General features: G+C 44.3%; 1 protein-coding gene across 7 annotated transcripts in view; it reads right to left on the bottom strand.

The window, feature by feature from the left end:
* Window positions 1–2,068: 2,068 nt before the first annotated feature.
* The window catches only part of SPSB1 (splA/ryanodine receptor domain and SOCS box containing 1), a 38,594-nt gene continuing 23,270 nt past the window's right edge, over window positions 2,069–17,392 (bottom strand). For 2 of the 7 annotated variants that reach the window (XM_056331955.1, XM_056331957.1), the window contains exons 2-3: window positions 7,775–8,602; window positions 2,069–4,177 (exon numbers count right to left, since the gene is read on the bottom strand). In XM_056331955.1, coding sequence (XP_056187930.1) covers window positions 4,050–4,177; window positions 7,775–8,468 — 822 coding nt within the window. In that variant the 5' untranslated portion in view covers window positions 8,469–8,602 and the 3' untranslated portion in view covers window positions 2,069–4,049. Of the gene's footprint in view, window positions 5,087–7,774; window positions 8,603–10,555; window positions 10,687–15,462; window positions 17,319–17,392 lie in introns of those variants that run through there. The other 5 variants (XM_056331956.1, XM_056331958.1, XR_008820772.1 and 2 more) reach the window with 5 other exon arrangements.

A 17,392-nucleotide genomic window follows, 5' to 3' on the forward strand; every position in this document is an offset into this window, starting at 1 on the left:
GAGCATCAGTATGTCAAGAGTCTCTGCCGAACTGCCACAGCACTTCTGCATCACCAGCGAGGCAACAGCAAGCAAACTATCAGGGCCAGAAGCTTTCTATAAAATGTAGGAACAGCTATTTCCATGTGCATAACGTGATTAGTCAGCAGCAGCAGGAAGACAAGATGCTGGCCAGCATAACAAGGTTTTCAAGGCAGCCGATACAAGTAGGATGTGCAGTTTTTAATGCTACTCGAAGAGGTGGGTCTGCCTGCTGTATGCCAGTGCCTGAACACAGGCAACAGCAGGAGAAACAGAGCGCCACTGATTCATTAGGACTTGCTAATCTGTGATATCATTTGTTGATTCCACCAGATCCAATCCCCATCTCATGACTTCCTCCACTGTTGCCATGGCACTGTACATAAACACTGCAGACTCCCAGCCCTGAGCAGGTCATTTGTTTCAAATATTCCATGCAGCTGGAACACAAGCCTGTTTGGGTGTCTGGAGCTAAGCATGAACTAATTTCTCAGACTTCTGCACCAGCCCCACCTTATGCACCCTCCCCAGCTTGCTGCTCTCCCAAACCCCCTCCAGCCATGTTCCCAGCAAAGCAGAGGCAGCCTTCCACCGAAAGGGAAGGGGAAGCTGACCTTGTCCACAAACAAGCACAAAAAAAAAGTGTTTCACTGAAGTTCTCCACTACCTGCAGCAAGACAAAACTGATTATCATTGAATATGCTGGATATTTAGGCTTAGGATCTACAGTTGTCTTCTACACGTGGGAAAAAAAAAACCCCAAAAAAACCCAACAAGATTAAGACATCCAAAATTACAAAATATTCTTGCCCTGACTGGAGACAAAGACAAGAAACCACTTTTTAAGCTCTCCTCACCCAGTACCTTTATAAGGCAGTTCACGAGCATACCTCTGAGCTCTAGTTTCCCCTCACATATTGTAGTGCTTATGTCAACTGGTAAGTTTGGTTTCCACACACAAGTTGGTAGCTGCAAAGAAGACAGAAAAAGTGTGTGGAGGGGAGGTGGAATTAAGGCTGTTGTGACTTTGTACTTTTTGTCAGTTATCTCATTTCCAGTCAGTTTGGAGAGGCTTAACTTAACTGCTGATACAATTTGACAGCATCTCTGTTGCACAGGTTGGAAGCAGAGGAGAACAAAATCAACCAGCAAGCAAGCAGTTTGTACTCCACAAACTATATATAATCCATGTCTCCTCATAGCCTAGAAATGAAGCCTCTTGTGCAAATAGCTTTCAAAATACATGACAACACAGCAACTTATAGCAGTTGGTAGGGAATGACCAAAAACTAATACCAAGTGACTTGAGCTAAATGAAGTTCATGACCTGAAGAAATTACCCTGAACACACTGAAATTAGCCAATTTCTCAAGCACACAATACAAGAATGACTGTCAGCCTAACCTGCCACAGCACCTTCTGCAATTAACTGCGCTGTTCTGCTGGCTAGGCATCCCCTTAGCCCTCACTATTTTGTTTTGCTTTCTTCTATCCATCATCTCCCTTCCGAAGTAAAAGGGGCAGTCAGGTATCAGCACAAAGTAGTAGTAGGTTAGTGGTTTCTTTTCATATGAGCTTTCCTGGAAGAAGAAGAAGAAGAGTTATTTGCTATCATCTAGGAGTGAAATTTGCAAACCTACACAATGCTTCAAGTTTGCCAATGTAACCAGAGCCCTGCCTACTGAATCTACTCAAATCTATTTGAAAAAAAAAAAAGTATTATGGTGTAACAAGTCAGTTGTAAACCAAGTTAAATTAAGAAATGAAGGCTGCTGTCTCACAGACTATATTCAACCCCATCCAGAGCAGCCATTTTTAGGCACTTGGCAGCTGCACAAGATCTCAGGAAACTGCGATTACAGCCTACCACCTGTACACACCTTTCAGATACCAGCTTTAAATGGTTATTCTTCCAAGCAGAGAAGAGGTCACAACAGCCCTTGTTTTACTTGTTTGGCCTGGCTTCTTGGGAATAAGCTCACCATTCATGTAGAAACTCAATATAAAGAACTCTGATTGTTTCATGCAAAAACAGCCCAACATCAAGTAATATTTAATAAAGTTTATTAGGTTACTGAGCATTATCTACAGTCATAAAATAGAAAGTCAAAATTTAAAACTGTACAAAGCTATGTACTGGTGAAGTGAGAAGATATTGAAGCAATGGAGCACAAAGAGCATAAGTCAGGAGAACACAGCTGCTTCCCTGGAATTCTGGAAGACACTGGTTCAAGTTGAAGGCAACCAAGTAGGGCTCCATACACACCAAATTTTCTTGTGTCCCACCCTGTAACAGACACTGGTACAAACCCCTACATTAAAAAAACATAATATTAGATTAAAAAGGGGCACATCATACCCCACCCAGTCTTGGCACCAATTCTGTGCTTAAAAAATATACTATGCAAGTAGTTTACTTGAAAAAAGGTACCCTACAGCAGCTGTTTAAATCATGTTCTTATACATACACCACAAATATATATATATTAACATTTTCAACAACTAAACTCATTTGTACCTACACAGAACCAAAGGGATAACTCAAGAGCAAAAACCAACCACACAAATGATTTTCAAGACAAAGAAATGTGCAAAATAACCCCAGAAAGGCAGCATAGTGACCTGTGGTGAGGTCAAGAGAGCAGCTCCTGCTAGTAAAGGAGTGTCATCCTCTTAACTTGGCTACTGAGGTGAGAATCTATTTGGGCTGTGCTGATTTTGCCTGACCTGCTTATCCTGTTTATTGCAGTTCTCTCCTGCCCCCCAGCTCTGGAGAGGTTCACTTTTTTCTTGCTGTACCTGAAGATCATCCCACTGGCCTCTGTTAAAGTCTTGTAAGTTACATTCTGCAGCAATCACCTTGATTTCTTATCTGCTGATGGTACTTCTGCAGCCACACTGCTACCACCTTCTCTGGGACAACTTCCCACCCCCAAGCAAGAAATCGCCAACTATTCCTGCTGCATAGTTAGAGATTATGGCAAAGTCCTATGACAGAACAAAGCCTGGTTTGGATGACTTTAAGCAGCTTATCTAAGAGAATTCCCTGGCAGTGCCATTAGAGAAACATTAGTATGTTTCTCTAAAGCCTTAACTTGAAACAGGCTATAGAGAAAGCAGACCTAAGATGGCAGGACCTGTAACTGTGTAACAAGTCTCAGCTCATACAGCCCGTCTCAGCCAACTGCTGAAGTCTGTCCCTTCCCTGTCCTCACATCAGCAAGGGGCCTTTGATCCCAGACTAAAACTTACAGTTTTAAGTCAGAAGTAGGCAAGTCATGACACAATATGATTGCTCAATCAACGGAGTCAAACCCACTAAGAAGAGGCAGAACAGAGAACAGAACAGGAGAATGGAGAAAACAGTGCTGATAAACAAGAAAGCAGGATTCACTATCTAGGAAACAGCATTAGACCATGATGAGGAGTCCTGGCAGAGATACAGACAACAGCAACATAACCACCTTCCCCAAATTTAGAAGCATCCTGGTGGAAAGGTTCTTTGTTTTGGTGTTTCAGGGTTGAGGTTTGGTAGTGTTTTTCTGTTTGTTTTTAAAAACTCAGCAATTAATTCTTCTTGGATTCCAGACTCTTCCCAACTCTGCTGGCCACCCCATGCCTTTGCATTCTTAGAACATGGTCTTAAAATTTCCACTCCTAATACCTTTCCCCAAATTATGTTCTTCCCTTTAGCTGGCATAGGAAAATCATTCACTCCTAGGCTGTAAAACCCAAAGAGTGCAGTACGGCCTTTTCTCAGGATAAGCACAGAAGCACAAAGCTTCTGTAAGTGTTCTTTTTGTAGGTGTGCTGGGGAAGTGACTTCCAAAGAACAAACCACTCAGCTGTGAAACAAGGATTACTTAAGAACTTGCCAATAAGGGTACATTGAGACTTAAGCAGTGGCAGGAATACTTTGGCCAAGGAGTTCCAACAGTAGTGATGACACAAGGTGGAGAACCCATTGCTCAGTGGGTCAGCTCTGACATTTTGCCTTGGTTCCAACTCTCTATCCTTGAACATGAAGGTCATTGGTAGAGCAGGTAACTCTTGAGGGAGGCTGGCAAGGGCAGTGTAGGGATCTCATTCAGTCTTTCCTTGCCCAGAGCAAGCCTCACAGCTCGCCGACACAAGTCCATCAAAGGCAGTGGTTCAGCTGGGAAAAAGAGACCCAAGACATTAATACTCATTTTGCTCATTCTAAAAATCCCCCCCCAAAAAAGTGAACACCCGGCACGTTTGCAGGGCCAAGCCATCGAGCATTCACATATCAGCAACTTCAGCTCATCAAATACACAGGCAGAGCATGATGTTTCTGTAGAGGTTATTTGAGCCATATATGTGCATGAACAGAAAAAATACTGGTCCGCTAATGCAAGTTTCCCAAATGCAACAGCATTCAAGTGCCTCTTACTGTAGTATCCAAAAATCTTTACAGGAGATTCATTGACATAAAAGAATGCAGTAAACAACCTGATAGCATCATGTGGCACAGGTACCCAGAAAGTACCATGATTTCTCTCATACAGTAGTGTTAACAGCTGTCAGCTCCTTTATTTGTAGTACATACCTCCCATGAAAAACAAAGCCATCTGTCAAAGCTTCATGTCACCACTTGTATTCTGACACTTTCCATTAGAGGATTCCCTCCTGTGTCATAAACCTGGGGAAGATTTAAGCCTTTGGCTATCTTTTTTTCAACCTGTACTTATAAACACTGAAGATAATACTAGTTTTTCAGGAATGGCATATGGGGTCCTTTGATGCTGAAGAGTCATTCATAACATACAGGGGGACTAAGGTCAAAGCGAGAGTTAACACTGTCACAGCTGCACAGAAGGAAGATACAGATTAGTTTCTCACAGCTTCTGTTGCCAAGTCTGTCAAAGCTCACCTCTACACAGCATGCTGCTCAAGCCTAAGGGGTTTCTCCTCCCCTAGAGAGGGCTAACATGAAGACATACCAAATCAAGCAGATAACTGGACATCCTTCTAACAGCCTGAGGGCTCAGCATGCACCATTAGAAAGCTTCCTTTACAGACATCTTGGGCTGAACACAGGCACCTAAAAACATGCACAGGAATGGAAGTTTGGCTGAGAAGCTGCAGTTTTCAGGAACCTCGACAGATGCCAACAGCTCTAGCTTCCACTACTACAAGCCAAATTAATCTGACTGTTCATACAGCTGTTTTTAACAGCCGAGAGACAGGGAAAGCTTACTTTTTCTGAGCATGGTCATGTTATTGCGTTATTTTATTTTATTTATTTATTTTTTTACAGGAATTCTTGCCATCAGTAAGGTGGATACAAGTCCCTTTGCTTACAGCTAAAATTGAAAAGTTAGAACAGGGGAGTGTTGTCAGTAACCTCTGACCAGGCCAGTCCTGATTCTACTTTGGAAAAAGCAAGGAATCGTATTGCTCCATGTAGGAAACACTTCCATTGAGAAGTGAAGATAGATAATTTTTATCTAACTTTTGGCAAAACGCCTGTGAGAAGAAGAGTTTGTTAGCTGAAGAGAGACTTAGTAACAAAGGCAAGAAACACATGCACTTGAATTGGTCTGTCACCTCCTGAAGTTAGCAGCCAAAGCTGAACTAATGCCCTACTTCCCCCCTCTCCTTCCCTGCTATGGATACAAGCTATTATCTGCTCCAGGGGAAGCTGCAGTAGAATGTTTTTTCTAGAAGTTTTCCCAGTGCTTCAAACGTCAATTATTCCTGAGGAATCATACCTCTCTCTGCACACCTCTGTTGCACTGATAGCTGGGTGGAGAGCAAACAGATCTGTCAGGGCAGTGCTGTTGCTTCCCAAGCGCCATCATTTGTCATACATGTTCTGCACCACAGGTGAAAGCATGGCTGCACTCAGCCCAAGGCTCTGCTGGTCCTACCTGCTCCTGATCTACTTCAAGATCCATGCTGCCTCTTCTGTAGGGACAGGTCTCTACAGCTAGGCTGCATGTCTCCGCTCTGGCTGTGATACTGCCAGACAAGCCTACCACTGGCAGCGCTCTGTTGGCACTTCCCAATGTAGCTTATTCTTAAGCCACCAGGGTAAAAGGCTGTCCCAATTCCTCCTGCAGCATATGGAGATAGCTGGGACAGAGGCATCATCTAGCCAGCATCCCAGAGGATGCAGGACCCTGATCTTCAAAGCCTACAGATGTTACCATAACAAACGCATTCCAGTTTAATGGCCTTAAAAGGAGAGGATCTCCTTCCCACAGAGATTAAGAACGAGTACTTTGTCCTCACCTTGTTTGCACTGATAACCCAGCCTGACAGGAGACCCCCAGACCAAAAGAGAAAGCACACACATATCTGACCTCCTTCCATTCACAAGCACTACAATCCCTGGACAGTGTTGCTACTGAACGCTCAGAAGCGGTTAGAGCCAGACACCTTCTGTCTATCTGTGCCAAAAGAGCATCCTGTCATTCCTGGCCTTGTGCCCACAATTCACTCCTATGCTGAGAACACATTACAACCAAATCCAATACTGGAGGTGGCCTTGCTAAGTGCAGTTCTGTGCCAACAACTCCACAGACTTGCTGGCTTTGAGGGGAGCTGCAGCTTTTGGCTTTGACCCTTCCCTTTAGAAAAACCTAGTTACTGGAGCCGTTATTCCGTAAGCTGCTGGGGCAGAATGAGCTAGGCTTCTTTCTTTTGGTGAGAAAATGCTCTGCCAAGAGCACTCTCATGGTCTTGCCGAGTTGAAGCATATTTCTCAAAGCACTTGTGGATTTTTCTCCCATCCCTTTGCAAGGCTTTCCTGGTTATTCTGACAGCTCAGTTTTTGATGCCCAGTGTCAGCCTTGCTGTGCCTCATGTCACCAGTGCCAGGGGTTTGCCATTGCTGGCCTAGCATTAGAACATGTCCTAAGCACAAATAAGAGAGCCCAGTATGCCATAGCCTTTGGGCAGATACTGTTGTGGAATGCAGGGAGCACACTACTCCTTTTACATCAATAGTGCCAAATTTATTGCACTAACAACATAAATCCAGATTTTAATCTGCTTCCTTCACCCTACCCAGAGAACTGAGTCACAGTATGGCCCCATGGGAATTTCTGACTGAGAGATAACAGACCCTAGCACACTTGGACAGCCAAATTTATTACTCAGCTTAGCTACAGATTGATGTCCCTATTAGTAAAAGGCCTGGCATGCAAGTTGGGCTGGCTATAATATCCAGCCCCACACTGGAAATGAGCACAACCTGTCCTGAAAGCAGCTGAGAAGCGAGGTACTTATTTTTTTGAAAAATGAGACATTCCCACTTCCCCACATAGGGACAGATCTTCCCACTCTTGTCTACAAGGGATTTTAAAAGTCCCTTCATTAGCCATTTAAGGAAGGTGATTGTCCCTCAGACTGTTTCCTGTGAAGAGGCAACAGGATTATGTTGCCAATAACGCAACTGTCAGAAGGACGTACCCACTAATACTCTAGTAGCAATACAGAAAGGTTTGTTGCCTCTGGACAGGACTGGTATCAACTTCTACTGTACTACCTCCCCAAACCCTGCTTGCTCCCTGTAGTGCTTTGGTAACAATACACGTTTACAGCCAAACAAACTTTTTGAATGGCCTATTACGGATCTGGCACTGTATCCGGCAATCCTTCCGCTGACACGAAATCCTCACCTCTGGAAAAATGGAAACCCTCCCCAGGATGGTCTAGCAAGCCTGCACACTTAAGTAGCACACAGATCTATGCTGCTAGAACAAATACAGAGAGTTATACTCACGGTCAAGTCCATTCAAGTAGCACATCCGTATTTCACAGTGTCCCCACACTGCGCTTACCACTGGATATAGCTTTTTCCCTTTGAGTCCCCGAAAGGCAACACCCATGTATTGCCCATCTACAATGAAGCTCAGCGTCCCATCATCCATGTCCAGAACCACCAGGAAGGAGTCCGGCACAATGAAAGTTTCATCTGGTTCTAAGAAGGCAGGATAGGTTTTACTTGGCTGGTTCTTGCCATCATGGTACAGTCTGTTGCGCCCAAGGTCCCACCCCCAAGATTCATGGTTATTTCCTACAAGCGTCGTGTACCCTACTGAATGCAAAGGGGCATCTGCTGTTGCCACCCCAACCACAGCGTGCGTGCCTCGCTGCCTCATTGCCCACGTGATCTGCCACACATGCAGTCCTCGTGTATATCCCACTTTGCCTCTGATGGCATCTGTACTCTGAGCCACCGGATGCCGGTGAAATATGAGTTTGTCATCCTCTTTCACAAATACATTCAGCGAGCGGTCATCATTGTTCCATGAATGCAGTAACTGGACTTCATATGATACCGGAGGCATGTCCAGTAGCAAGTCCAGACGTGTGGGTTTGCTGTAGTCAAGTCCTTGGAGTTCCTGTTTCAGTGGCCTGTATACAGGGTCCCTCATATCCACAGTCTTTATCCCACCTGTGACCTTCTGACCCATTGTGTGTTCTGATTTTGCCTGTTTATAGGCTCCCAAGGCAAACTCATCGATTTACCCAGCCTCTCCTGCTGTCATTCAGCCCTTCAGAAAAGGTTGCTGGAGACCTCGTCAAGATGCACACCAATCAGTATTGCCTAATGGATAGACAATAAAAACAAGAGAAAAGTTAAACACTAGCACATACAGCCTTGCATGCAACATTTACAGAGCGCAGTTTTAATCTGTTTTTTCCTGACAACTTATCCTTACTTGCTGGTGGAAAGTAAGGACAATACAAGCTACTTATGCAGTATACCTGGCATACCAAAAGATAGCATATAGATCAAATAGATAGGTACTATGTTTCTAATGCCCCCTTCAGAAAGGCACTTTAATTTCTGGTTCTTTTTCTACATAAGGTATAGATTCAGGTACCAGAGCTCATCTTCTCTCTACAGTGACTGCACTGCTCCTTATTACTGCATCACTAAACCTTAGGAGAGCACATCTGTATTTAGGCTCCCTCCAGCAAACCTTGCTTTTACATCATGAACACCTATATGTTGTCCAGGCTGGAAGATTTGAGAAAAGTTTATTCAAGGCAGAACCTAGTACTAAGTAATGCTCAAGACTTAAATTTTCTCCCCGACTGTCTTCAGGGGTAGGACTGAAAACAAGTGTCTTGTACAGGCATAATTTTGTCTGGTCTCCCAGCCCTAGTTCATACCACAAGGTCAGACTGAGCAAGACATCCCAGCAAAGGCCCAGGCTGCCCAGTGGCGTTCACTGCTCCAGCTCCTTCCAACCACCACAGAGAGTTTCTTCTCTTGCCAAAGCCACCTCTATAGATATCCACAATGGAGCCAAAACACACAAGACATTAAATACTTAACAGTCCAAGCAGCTTCAGTCAGTTTCTCAATGACAGACCTGAGTTTACAATTGCATTGTCTTTGGACCCTGTAGTAACATGCTACAGCTGACTAGTAGTGAGAGATTGGTTTATATAGATAACTGCTCTGCAAAGCTTTCGTCTAAAAGCTGCCCCTATCAGCAAAGAGTGGCATTACTGAATAAATGTCTCCTCCTCCTGCTCTACACAGGTTGGAACTAGCCTTCAGAATGCAAAACATTCATAAGTATAGCTTCCACTATAAGGAAGGGAAAGCAGGCTGCATTTCAGGAGGGATGTATTTGTGTTCCAGCTCAAGAGAAGGATTGCAGACTGGCAAGTACAACAGGCACTACAAACAGGCTTAGTACCTGCAGTATTTTTGCAGGGTCCAAAAAAAGTTTATCCATGTAACACACTGAAGTAGTTACTTTGTGTTCTCCCAGCTGGTATTCCAGTGCTTCCTCTGCAGTGCTCCTAGACCTAACAGACATTAGATGAAGACAACTAAATTGCAGCCTTCCTGTTTTGGCTGGTATTTGTAAGTGAAAGTTCTTGGGGAACCTCTAGGATGTAAGCATCCCCTAGAGTAAAGGCTACATACTGCAGAGACATACACAAGTATTGCCTGTTGTTGTTACCCAGCTATAAACAGTTTTCTTCCCTCAGCACCAACAGTTCCAAAAGAGAAAAAGAACTGGGCACAAACCATCTCCCAGTAACAGTGATCAAAAGGTAAAAGCAGGCAATAATAATGAAAGCTTCTCCATCTGGCAAGTTACAAGCTTTCCACAGATCAGCTAGCAAAGCAGCTAGCAGCCATTGATACAGGTTTGAGGAGATTAATTCTCTTCAACCCCGCTAGAGCCTTGCTAAGTACCTTGGAGGCCTGACTGCAAGGCCAAAACAGCAGACAAAAACCTGCTCGGTCCTGCCTCGGGGAAACCCACTCCAACATCTGTCTGTACTATCGGCCCCACTGAACTGCTACAGTCAAGAGAGCAGATAAACCTGCTGTATGGTTTCTTTCATATGAGCAGCTTCAGTTGGGGCAGCTTCTCTTCTCCAATAGGAAGAGAATCCTCAGCTTCAGACAATAGTCCAGGGGGAGGAGCAAGATTCTTCTTAAAGTTTAGCAGTTTTCCTTCCAAATTTCAGAGAAACTTCTAAAAAGTTTAAGCCAGCTTGGCTTGAGATACTAACTCATTTCACGTACCTCTCCTCCAGCACTGCATCCACTGAAGTGTCTCTGCTTTCACTCAGCAACACAAACAACACTCTGTAAGACAGCTGCCAAACTGGGGGCAGCGATTAGAATTAGAAGTGGGACGGGAGCGAACTAGCTTTCTAAGAAAAAAAAAATGTTATTTTAACATTTCCTGAAGTGAGGCAATCACACAGGGCTCCTGCCAGCTACAGTCACAACAGTTACTCACAACCGAGGACCTCATCTGGCATAAAAAAAAATAGAGCATGTATCAGATCTGTTTTAAAAATAAGGTTACTGAACATAAGCTGCAAGGCTTCAGTAGAAGGTGACAGGGAAGCCTCACATATGCTCCGAATTAGGGATCAATTCACCAGCTTCCCTACAGGTTTTTACTACTAGTCCAGGGTATGCCACTGGAACAGCGAGCTCAAAGTCTTGCAGGTCTTGAGAGACAAGACTATTTTTCTTTTCCTTCCCTTTTTTTGAAGCACAGAGAAAAATGTTTGAGGTTCTTCACAAGTCACATTACTAGGCAGCAGTATAACTATTTCAAACTAAACAGTGCCGTACATCTGAGGTCCCTGAAAAAACAACTGCTATTAAATAAGGTCTCATAATTATCAGCTGGCAAGGTAACTGAGGCATCCTGCAAGTTAAGTACCATCCACAACATCAAAACAAATCCTGAGTTACATAAGCCAGCTGGTGGACAGCTGAAAATAAGCAAGTAACAGCCAAACCCTTTGAGGTAGAGCGCAGTTGCTGGATGCAGTGCAAACACATTTAGTTGTTCTGCCCCACAGCTCAGGTGTTGAGCATAAGTGTTTCCATGACACAGACACTCCCAGCCTCTAAAGGCACATGCTCCATTGCTCCCTAAGCCTAAGGAACAGCTGATCCCAAGAATAAGCCAATACAGACATGTGCTGAGCTGCTGGTATACAAGTTCAAGCACACTGCTGCAACTGTCTTTCACAGACAGTGTGGAATCCTACAAACCGACCTAGCAAGTTGCTTCATCTGCTTTTTCAACTCAGCACGTGTATTGCACACAGTTATTCAAGCGTTTGACAGCAGCTCCTCCCAATCATCCTCCTGTCCCACCTTTAAGCCCTCATGCCTGTGTGTACTGAAGTTCTCAGTTCTATACTTAAAATTTGACACCAACTCTGTTATGGAGAGATTTGTGAAATCACTTCAGCAGGTGTCTTCCCTGGGAAAGGCACACTAATGCTGACCAGAAGCAATGATGTTTAAAAAGTTTCAGCGTTAAGTCATTTGCTCAGGCTGGGATACAGAATCAGGCTGCTGTGACAGGACTGAGCCATGTGGCATTTCTACAGAAAGCACCACCTTCAGAACCACCTGGCATTCCCTCCCCTACAGTATATGGACAAAGGCTGTCATCAAGGCACTGGCTAAAGCACACTTGGAAGTCTACAAGCAAATTCACCTGTTGCAACTTTGATTAGGATCAAAGAACAAAACACTGGCAGGAGAAGGAGGGGCAGAGACTTCCCGAGAGCTGTATGCTACATGCGACAACACCACATAAGCAGCAAGAACTAAAACTAAGCAGACTGCAGGAGTGTTCGTGCAAACTGCTTCAAAGCACAAGATGCTCAAGTATAAGTACAACTCTGTTCTTCATTAGCAAAACAATGCCTTGTTCTTTGTGACTGTCTTCATCATACTTCTGTCAAGGCTGCTGCACTAGAAGAGGAATCACCACAGTGAAAGACAGCACAGACTTTTGAAGCACGTGGACTAGGATACTGTCTCACTGCTTGCTCCAAGGAGAAAGAAGCCTTTCCTTAGCACAAGCAGCACTCATCACTTGCGTTAGTTATGACTTCCCAGGCAGAAAAGGACAATGACCGGAATAAAGAAGAGGAAGGGGGAAAGACGGGAAAAGATTGGAACAGAGGGGTCTATTAGAGTGAGCACAAGTCAAATACTGAGCACCATATGCCAAGATTTAATGTAATAACTGTAAAATGGCTCCTTATTAGGGCAAGGCAATGATTCCTGCTCAGAGCTGGCTCCACTGCTCCTGGCACTAGCTTGGTCTAGAACTGCAGAGTGGCACCTTGCCCTACAGTCAGGAAGCACAATTATGCTCTCATTTGTTAAAAGGAAAAACCTCTTCATGCACAAGACAATACAGGCACTTTCCCTCAGCAGGAGAGGCACAGAAAAGCATACCCTCTTAAATTAATGGATTAACGCCCTGGGCAGCTTGATATGAGACACAGCTAGCCCTAAATAAACAGATATACTAGCAAATTAGCTACTTCAAAACCTTTGAACTGTTGCAGGTTTAAGCACAAATGTAAGCACTGGAAGTGCTTTTATCTATTGTATCACAGCTCACACTTGCTGCAATCCCGCTCTGCTTTATAAACGTAAGTTCACCCCCATGATGCTCTGTTCTGCTCCCATGCTATTTTCAGTCTTATTGTTAACCTTCTAAGCTTAAAAGCTTTGGAACAAAGTTAGAATGTCTCAGAGAAAAATGTTCACTGCTATTTTCAGTGAGAATTAGATCTCCCCTCCGTTTAGCTCTTCAGAGCAAGTAGGCAATTTGCCATTCTAGAAAGACACGCCAAGTTTCAAAACAACTGCTTGCTGCAAATAGATCAAGGCAGGAGACAGCAAAGGCATTTCAATGGAAGGTGTCAAAGTCCCTGCTGCTGAATGGGGAGGACGCAGTTTTGCTGAGAAAAGGAATGTATATGGCAGAGCAGAGTTGACATCCAGCTCCCTCTGTGTAGGTATTGACATAGACTAGGCAAAGTAACTGCCTACCACAGACCTCTCCAGCTGAGGCAGTCATCTTTGTTTAGTTCACCAAAATGCTGTGTACAACAAAATGGAGCCACACTCTGTGCCCATGGCCACATCTACTCCCTTCAACTGACAGGGAACCTCATAAACTGCAGCCAAGAACCCAGCTAGGCAGATGTCATGCAGGTAGCAGTCTCAAGTATCCACAGCAGAGTATTTTGTCCCCCAGTACAAATTCAACAACAGAATCTTGATTTCAGTTACTTCCCCGGTTTCCCCCAAAGCCTAGAGGAGCACCTTGCAAACATGAGGCTAAATAGTGCCCCTTAAACAACTCGCACAGCTAGATTAAAAGTCGTCCACATTCAAAACAAGGCTCCTTATCGCTCCCAGACGATTCACCTCACTCCTACCCATGCTGGCACTGAAACCCATTCACCTGATCTGAACACACACCAGAAACACAATCCAAACTACCAATACAGTGAACTTAAACCAAAGAATACTCACCCAGTATGCCCTCATTGTTTATTTGAGGCCAAAAGGCTGTCCCCATGAAAGTTTTATTACACAGTGGGAGGTTATTTCAGATAGCTACATCTCAAAGTGACATACAAATTCTAACAGGCTGCTGTGCAGATTTTCAGCTCCATTTGGAAGCAACGTGCACAGCAGCAAGAGCCCTCAAAGTCCCAGTCCAGAATTGGCACACAGGGCAAAGTATTAGTACTAGCCACTCAGGAGCCACTGTCACTGCTAGTTCCATTAACCAACCCGGCTCTTGAGCTACCAAACCACTGCCAGAGGCTTAGTATAGCACTGATGGTTCACAATTGAAGAGTTCTAGAAGCATTCTCCATGAAACAAGGGGATAGAAAATAATCTTACTGGAAGATGCCTGCAGTTATTTAAGCACCTGTGAGACATTCAGCCACTGAGAACACCCATTTTCGTGAGGTTGAACACTGACAAACCACTTCCAGTTACAAGGTTTACCAGAAAGAAGGACCAGAAACACTTCAGCTACAAGAAGTTTGATAACTTTAGTTCAGTAAACCCATGGCTCCTTACAGCTCCTCCCTTGCTCTGTGACTCAACACTTGGAGGGCGCCTGTCCGGAACATCAGTTACAAGAACTGATGAATGCTCTGAAATTCCCTGATTCCTGATCCAGTTTTACTTTAAGTCTGTTTCTTCAAGTCACTTTACTGTGGCTCTTCCTTGGCTCTCCCCTATTTATTGAGTGTACTTTTACAGGTAAGAGGCCAGACCTTTAAACAGCCAGCATACTCTGGGTGCTCTACAGACAATGGATCAGAGCCCTACCATAAAGATTTCCAGCCTAGAACACACCTCAGGAGAAAGAACAAACATATACATTCTGCACATGGTCATTTACTTTTTTACTTTTAGCTGAACTAAAAAATCCCAGACAGTACTAATAAGTGAGGCTAAAGAGCTCATGTAGCTTTGCTCAGGCTTCCATGATTTTACTAGAAAACATTAAGTAAACTTGGTCCATTTTCTTGGGCTCAATGTTCATGCCACAAGCCAACAGACAAAGGAGCTATACTACTCCTAGTTTGCTGACTCACCTGCTGGCAGCAGCTTACCCAGGGTCACCTTTCAAGTCCTTCAAGATACATGCACAATTGCACAACTAGTGTGTCAGGAACTCCCCACACAGAGACCCTTCACAATGCTAGCCATTCTTTAATGTGATCTCTAGAAGCTGCACCTCAACACCAGGTATTTTCCCCATTCTCCTTTGATGGTGCTGAGAACTGATCCCTTGATCACAGGCTTTCTGTAAAACCAAGCTAAAACCCAAAATACATCAGCAATACTGCAAACATCTTAACTGGAGCAGACAGAACTACCACAGCCTCAAATAGCATTCAAACTTTAGCCCCCAAAGAACCAGAACACCCAATTTTCCCTGGTGTTAATTTCCAGCATCAAAAAATATACCACTTTACTTGCACTGTGTATTTCTGCCTACTGCATAGAGTGGTCACAGGAAGGCTGTGGCACCCCATCCAGCATTTCACCAGCATTCTGGCTTTAGCACCGTTCCCATAGCACTAAATATTCATCAGACCTTGGGGGGGGGGGAGCTCACTCACCTATGTGTTAAAGTTTTCCAGTGCTGTGTTAGTAGAGACCAAGCAGCTACAGAACAGATGACAGGAACAACTGCACTAACAACGTGGTTATAGCTAGTTTCAGAGTGTTGCAATTCTGCTTAGATCAGGGCTGGGCAGGCAACCCGTACTGCACAGCACTGGTTTTGGCAGCGCTGCCAGCCACACTGCTATCCTGCCCTACACAGAAGGTTGCCACAGGGGCAACTTCCTCAGCCCCACCTACTGGAGCTGAAGCACTTTGGCTCAGCAGGTTTAGCTGTTGGCAGGGCTCTGCAGCCTCCACAGAAAGTGAAACTGTAGTCACTCTGAGATCACAAGAGGTTGGGCAAGAAAGATGGCATGCATCCCAGCAAAAAGGAAAACCTTCCACAGTAAGAGGCCCCTGACAAGTAACTGTGCTCAAGATACACCAGGGATGAGGAGAACAAGACCCTTAGTATTTGGCAATGCTTGATTTACCTAGACTACAAAGTTACAAGCCACCTTGCTAAGTGGATAGCCTCATTCATCTACTACACTGACACCAAGAGATCTGCTCTTCTGTACCTGAGGCAGCTAGTACAAGCATGCCCATCCCGAGACATACCAAAAAAGGCTTCTGTCCAAGAAAGCCAAAAGCACATCACTGTACAATGCTGCTAGGACTTGTAACCACTGAGAATCAGCTTGTCTGTATGAACACAGCACTCCAATGTTCCCCTCCTAAGAATGATTCAGACAGTTTCTGCAAAAGTCTTCTAGCTATTTTTGCTGTGTTGAAAGGTAGTGTGATGAAAGCAGCATGCCCTGTTACACCATGTTATGGAGTGTCTGGTTCTCCAAAGTGAAGCACTGAAGTTACTCAGAACAGCATATCTGAGTAAATTAAAATCTGGAGCAACAATCACCCACTGTCAACTAAGCCACTTACTAGAAACAACCTAAAGTTTCCACTGTCTACCTACCCAGCCAGTGCCTGTTAACTGCAGTGCTGCATAATCTAGCAGAAAATACTACTAAGCAACAGGTGAGAGGTTACTTTGCGAAGTATTTGTTCAAGTTGCTTCAGTCATTACAAAAGGAGTTCCACAAGATGCTGCCAGAAATCTTTCCTATTAAAGGCTAGTTACAAATGGTAATTTTGGTTGCAGAGAGACCAAGACATTTCTTTAAATGAAAAATGTGAACTCAGGCTGGTTTTCCTCACAGAGGAAATTTAATGGATGCTTCAGAAAGGTCATTAGACCCTTTACAGCTCTGTATAAGGTAGCTCCCAGGTACCTTATGAATGCCAACTGTGTGTTAAAGACCAGACACAATGTTTACTGAAGGCTCTTCAAAATAGCTTCTCAGAGGCAGATTTCAGCCCTTTGCCTGCTCTGGCAGTGCCATCTTTGGTGGGCGTCCAGTCTTAAAATGGTCAAATATTTGGAGTTAAGTTCTCCTTTCCACTCAGGCCCTGTACTTAGTGACAGGCTCTTCCCTAATAACCCTTCAGAACCACAGTGGAACATGGATTCTTCCACAGCCTCTCCCACTTATGACTAATATGCACTCACAGGCACAGCACTAAGATCAGCATGCCATACTGACATAATGGCTATGTCTACCAGCACAATCCATGATCTTTCATTCATCCCACATACCTGAGCACATGTCGTAACATATTGCAGAAAGGATTTTTTCTTAACAAGATGCTGGGCCGGAGACTTTCTTTCCTTAAAGGACAAATGGCAGCAAACTATCTCTTCAGGACCTCTGCTTCCTTGCCTCCTTCAAGGAGAGGAAGCCAGCTAGTAATATGCAGCCACAAAGCAGCTGGGATCAGCTTTTTAGAAGCCTCAGTCACTGCAAGCCATTGTTTTTGGCATGAGGCATTGTCTAGGTAGACTGACCATAGGAAGATGGACTAACTAGTACTCTAAAGCAA

The sequence above is a fragment of the Falco biarmicus genome, chromosome 3 (genome assembly GCF_023638135.1).
Source record: "Falco biarmicus isolate bFalBia1 chromosome 3, bFalBia1.pri, whole genome shotgun sequence".
In the NCBI taxonomy this organism is placed as follows: domain Eukaryota; kingdom Metazoa; phylum Chordata; class Aves; order Falconiformes; family Falconidae; genus Falco; species Falco biarmicus.